Source organism: Drosophila willistoni, unplaced genomic scaffold, assembly GCF_018902025.1.
Source record: "Drosophila willistoni isolate 14030-0811.24 unplaced genomic scaffold, UCI_dwil_1.1 Seg169, whole genome shotgun sequence".
Classification (NCBI taxonomy): Eukaryota; Metazoa; Arthropoda; class Insecta; order Diptera; family Drosophilidae; genus Drosophila; species Drosophila willistoni.
The window spans coordinates 5,640,608-5,647,052 of NW_025814128.1; the positions used below are offsets into that span (position 1 = coordinate 5,640,608).

Below are 6,445 nucleotides of genomic sequence, written 5' to 3' on the forward strand. Positions count from 1 at the left end.
ATATATATACTTTGTGGGGTCGGAGATGCTTCCTTCTGCCTGTTACATACATTTTGGCGACTAAAAACAATTTTAATTAACAAATAACATTGCCTTAACTAACTCCCCAGTAACCTTTTCACTCATCGAATAGTGCATCCTTAAGATGACTTAAAGTTGAATACTTTATCCCATAGATTCTCCATTAGATTTAGATCGGGAGGTCACTCTAAAACTTTAATTCCTTTAGAGGAAAACCATGCTTTTGTCTCTCGACTGATATGGACCCTCGCGTTGTCCTGTTGAAAGTTATATCGTTTTTATCTAAAAATGGTACCAGACTACTTTTTAAAGTCCTGATGTATTCGACGCTTTTCATTCGGGATGACACCACTTGTAATGAAAGTGGTTCCACTTGCGGAAAATACTCCCCATACCGTAATGCATGCACCACCAAAATTTCTCTTGGCACATTGGAGGGGTTTCTTCCCAATGCCATGTCAATAGCTTTGGCAAACCATTTGATGCATCCATTCCTTTTTTTCGCGTCAGACAAAATGGTCTAAAAACGAACTGCTTAAAAACTGAGTTTTAAATATCCTTGAGCCGATTCGATCTAGCCATGTCCGTCCGTCGGTGCGTATGCGTTTTAATTAGCCATCCTAAGAGCTATTGGGATGAAAATTGATATTTGAGGTATTTTTCCCGGGTAAGATAAAGTATGAAAATCATCAGGTTATAACTGTAGAAGAAACATAGGGGAAGAAATTGGAGTATCCCCATGAAATTTACTTATATGATAGTTTCTTGTATAAAACAGATCCTAAAATTTAAACAGATGGGATAACTAGAACACAAGTTACAGTCAATATAAATCGGCAGCAGCCTACTACGTTATTGGCCGAATCAACAGAGCACACGCATACACATACAGACGCAACACTACATAACTGTATGTATCTACAGCATGCATGCATGGATGGGAAAGAAAAAGAACAAGAAATGGAAATAATATGTAGAAGGTTTTGTCTGTACATTGATGAATTGAGTTACAGAAATAATGTTTGGAACATGTAAATTTAATATATAAAATATATATGTATATATATATTTAAATATAATATATAGGTATCAAACAAATAGTCCCAGATTGTTCATATCTTCACAAAAAAATGTTTGAAAATGTGCTTTTTTTGCGCTTTAAACCCTTACCTCATTGCTTTCAGATTATCGGACCTGGTTTAGGACGAGAACGAAAAATATTGAAAAATACCGCTGCTATAATGAAATTCTGTCTTGATGCTGAAAAGCCACTGGTAATAGACGCTGACGGATTGTTCATTTTAAACGATGAAATTGATATTGTTTGTGGACAGCGAAACGTTGTTTTAACACCCAATGCCGTTGAGTTTCGTAGATTATTTGGGGAGGACGATCATACTTCGCAAGACAAGATAAATCGACTTGGAGATGGAGTTGTAATTTTAAAAAAAGGGGTGATTGATAAAATTTATATACCACTTACTAATGAGGCTTACACATTACCTGAAGGTGGATCGGGTCGTCGGTGCGGTGGTCAAGGAGACTTGTTAAGTGGATCTTTGGCTACATTTCTTTGTTGGTTCTTACAAGCAAATCAACAGAACCCAGCCTTTTTGGCAGCGTGTGCATCCAGTTATTTTATAAAAAAACTAAATTATGTAACATTTAAAAAAATGGGTAGAAGTTTATTGGCAAGTGACATGATTACAGAAATGCCATCTGTTTTTAAAAGTGAATTTGAAAATATAAAAAAAGATCTGCCTGGTAATTAGTAAAATTTGTTTGAAAAATTGTGTATATCAAGTAGAGACATTTTCCTCAATAAAAAGAGCCCCATTATTGCAAAAAACAAAAAAATATTTGAATATATTTGGTGGTCCTTAAAATAGCTATACAGACAACCTGCCCATGTAAAAATTCGTACGATTTATTGACCTCTAGCCTGCTAAAACTCGAACTTCTCGCTAAACCTAATGTGAAAACTGACGACGAAAATGTCGCCTTAGTAGATATCGAATATGAATCAGATTCGGATTATAAACAGTTAGATGCATTATCATATGAGCTCGCAGCAGAAGAATGCTAAATAAAAGTAAAAAAGTAAGTAAGTAAAAAATTAAATATTTTTTTATATGAGTTATACTTACTGCCCATTATGATACGTTTGAAACTTTTTCCAATTTTCCTATATGTATATGTACAAATACAATCACGTGTACCAAGTCCAGATTTCAGACAGTGGCAACTGTGCTCTGGTTTGAGTTGTTTATAAGTTAAGCCTGTGCTAGTCTGTGTGTTTATTGGTTTGCTTGTGCATGGTTTTATATTTTTGTTATTATCTTTTATGAGCGTAGGAGTTGCGTTGACGCTTGTTATGGTTTTATCAGTTCTTTCGTTTTTTTGTGTACTTGTTTGTTGTCTTTATTTTTAAGATTTTCCTCTGTTGCTAATATTTTGGGCACCGACTATGCTATGTTAATAAGAAATAGTGTGTCTGCTCACAGCGAAAGCTAGCCCAAGACTGTTAATCTTTACTGTAGTTAAAAATTAGTTTAAAAATCAAGTAAGTAAGTCGTCTCGCCGACTTGGGTATACCATACACCAGGTGAAACAAATATTTAAAATTTCGAAAACCAAATGTATGTCTGTTAAATTGTTTTAACATGCCTCATAACCAGTGCTGAGCGCACTCTACAAACACACGAGCACTCTAGCGCCGCCACTAGCCAACGGCCAATTCTGACCTTATGGATCGCGTAGCAAAATACGTTCATACGTATATTTTGCATGTTTCTAGTCCGATTTCAATCAAATTTGGTAGTTTGATAGAAATAGATAAGATTTAAAATTGCAAGAGCCAATCGGTTTTTTCTAAATTATGGAGGCGGAAGTGGGCGTGGCAACATATTAAAATATATATATTCTGCGCGCATACTAAGCAAGTATACATACTAAATTTGGTGACTTTAGCTTTGTTAGTTTTCGAGAAAATCAGTTTTGTTTAATTTGCGGGGGCGGAAATGGGCGTGGCAAATTTTAAAATAGTCTAAATATCTGCGCGTCTATTAAGCTAGCTTACATACCAAATTTAATGTCGGTAGCTTACATAGTTTTTAAGAAAATCTGTTTTTTGTAAATTCCGGGGGCGGAAGGGGGCGTGGCAAAAAGTTGGAACAATTATTTTCTGCGTGCTAACTAAACGAGTATATAAACCAAATTTGATGTCCCTATCTGCTATACTTTTTAAGAAAAACAGTTTTATGTAAATTCTGGGGGCGTAAGGGGCGTGGTCAAAATTCCAATTAACTCTATATATTTACATACCACACGAGTCTGCATACCAAATTTGGTGGCTCTAGCTCCTATAATCTCCGAGATCTGCGTGTTCATACGGACGGACGGACAGACAGGCGAACATGGCTAGATCGACTCGGATGTTGATCCTGATCAAGAATATATATACTTTGTGGGGTCGGAGATGCTTCCTTCTGCCTGTTACATACATTTTGGCGACTTTAATATACCATTTCACCCTATGGGTGTATGGTATAAAAAAAAAACAATTTTAATTAACAAATAACATTGCCTTAACTGGCTCCCCAGTAACCTTTTCACTCATCGAATAGTGCATCCTTAAGATGACTTAAAGTTGAAAACTTTATCCCATAGATTCTCCATTAGATTTAGATCGGGAGGTCACTCTAAAACTTTAATTCCTTTAGAGGAAAACCATGCTTTTGCCTCTCGACTGATATGGACCCTCGCGTTGTCCTGTTGAAAGTTATGTCGTTTTTATCTAAAAATGGTACCAGACTACTTTTAAAGTACTGATTGTGGGCGGTAGATGAATTGACCGATGTCAGGGTGTTTAAAAGATTCGGGTTTTTTTTTGCTTTAAATTAATTGTAGTTTATTTTATTTCGTAATGTACTTATTGTAGTTAGTGTTTATTATAGTTATTATTTATCGTAGTTATCTTGATATCTGTCTCACATTCCTCAACGCTCAGCAACGACTGACCCACACGACAGACGCGGTAAGCTTCCCTCTCTCCCAGAGAGTCAACTAAAATACTGGGATCGAAGAGTAGCAAGAGAGCAAGTGTGACCGTCTCTCCTGCTACAACTCGGCCGTCCAGACCGTAAGATCTCCTGATCCTTACATAATTAATGTTACAATAAGGTGAAATCTTATAACTACAAATTAGTTCAGGTACATTACACAAAAGTCTATTACAGTTAACATTATTTTCATTTAATTAAGCATAACTTTTAGTCACTTTTTCTTTTACCTATCCAATGTTTTATATTGTGGCTACTCCAAACACCTTGATAAGGGTTACGACTAAGCTGAAAGCCTTCCACAGCCTTGCTTAAAAATCGGTCATTTTTGAGAACCTTGTCTATCACATAAGGCCCTTTGTGTTTTGGGATTAGCTTTTTTGACGCTCCTATAGTTGAATCGAAATTCTTCACCATAATATAATCCCCTGCCTTATATCCTGTGGGTGCTACCCTTTTGCTATTATACTGCTGCTCATTGTACTTCTGGCTTTGCTTCTGATGTATTTCCCCATCCTTTCTAATTGTATCCAAATTTCTTGGATCATCCACTATTCGTAACTGCTCTAGTCCTTCTCTTAACTCGTCACCGACTTTGCCTTTTTGCTCTACTCCAAAGAGCATTTTGCTCGGTAACTGCTTAATGCTCCTCTGAAGTGTGTTATTTAAACAATGTTCAACATTCTCATTTATCAAATCCCAAAATGAACTCTTTTCTGGTTCCGATAATTTAGCAAGCATAGGTCCCAGGGTACGATTCACCCTGTCAGTTTGGCCAGTAGCTTGAGGGGACCCTGTGGCAATCTTAATATGCTTAACGTTATTCTGAGTTACAAACATCTCGAACTCTGATGACGTGAAACAACTTCCTCTATCCGACACTATGGAAAAGGTTCGACTGTAGGCTCAAAATAGTCTTTAAGAGCTAACACCGCTTCTTTAGTATTCGTCGTCTTTGTTGAATATAGTCTGACGAATTTCGTAAAACCATCAATAATAACAAACAAGTGCTTTTTGCTTCTGCCTGATGCTATAGGACAGGGCCCGGCACAAAGAGAGCGCTAAAAAAGTTTAGTTGTATGTGTGCACTTGCTTGTATGCGTATGTTGCTTTACACTGCGCAAAATTAAACTTCATCAAATTCTGCCTCGAATCAAGAAAACGAGTGCAGCAAATAATCTTATGCAAGAAAAAGATAGAGAAAACAAAGCAGCGATCAATTTTTTCATGTGTGTTTTCTCAACAAAGCGACATAGATCTGCTTGCGTCGAAATGCTGAGGAAAACTAAATCAACCCTCATCCTCTGTGTGAGGACTTCGGCAGCCGTTCGGTTACACGAATACGAGGTGCCGAACGTGTTCGTCCCCCGGGGGATATGAGTGCCGGGCTCTGCTATAGGACCACAATGATCAATGTGAATTAGTTCAAAGGGTCGATTCCCTTTAGGAATACTGTGCAATATTCCTTTCTCTTTTCCCGACTTTGGCGAATACGCAACACACATTAAGCAATTGCTAATGTGTTTGACAACTTTCTCCTTTATGTTAGGAAACCAATATGCTTTCGAAATGGCATACATTACTTTATCTCTGCCGATATGACCTAGTTCGTTATGATACTTGAAAAGGATTGACTCTTCCATTTCACTCGGTACACAAAACAACAACCTTTCGTCATTGGTTTTCCCTTAAATTATTCCGTTTCTCATTTCAAATAACTTATCCTCAGCAAATTCCAACTTTCTTTTCACTTCCCCCAACTTTTCGTCCCTGTTCTGGCATATAACAAGATTGTCTTCAAAACTATTTGTATCTACAACAAGTATGTTCGTACATCTACTAAGCGCATTTACATGTTGCATCTGTTTGCCTGCCCTGTGCACTACTTCATAATCATAATTCTGTAGCTCAAGAGCCCATCTCGCAATTCTTGGGTTTAATTCAATTCGGTGGAGAGTGAGAGTCAGCGAATTACAATCTGTAATTACTTTAAAATATCTTCCCTGTAAATACACTCTGAACCTGCGGACTGCATATACTATTGCCAAAGTCTCTAATTCGAAACTGTGGTACTTTGATTCTACATCAGACGTCCGTTTTGAGAAATAGAAAACAGGGTGCAGTTTTTTGTCTTCTTTCCTTTGCATTAACATTGCCCCAAAGCCTAACGCGCTCGCATCACAATGCAGCTCTACTTCGTCCTTGTGGTTATTTATTGCCAACACCGGCGATTCTACTAATTTATCTTTGAGCAACGAAAAACACTCCAGCTCTTCTTTTCAAAAATTAAACACCCTATCTTTCTTCAATAGGTCATAGAGTGGTTTTGCAATCAACGAAAAGTTTCTAATAAAACGACGAAA

The 6,445-nt window shown here is 37.1% G+C and overlaps 1 protein-coding gene across 1 annotated transcript; it reads left to right on the forward strand.

The window, feature by feature from the left end:
- The first annotated feature begins 1,151 nt into the window (after positions 1–1,151).
- LOC6652659 (ATP-dependent (S)-NAD(P)H-hydrate dehydratase) lies at positions 1,152–1,872 on the forward strand. Its single transcript, XM_002075065.4, has one exon. The coding sequence runs from the start codon at positions 1,152–1,154 to the stop codon at positions 1,791–1,793; it is 642 nt and encodes a 213-aa protein (XP_002075101.3). The 3' UTR covers positions 1,794–1,872.
- The last annotated feature ends 4,573 nt before the right edge of the window (positions 1,873–6,445 follow it).

Coding starts and splice junctions, on each gene's coding strand:
- LOC6652659 (XM_002075065.4), top strand. CDS start 1,152: ATGTTTGAAAATGTGCTTTTTTTGCGCTTTAAACCCTTACCTCATTGC.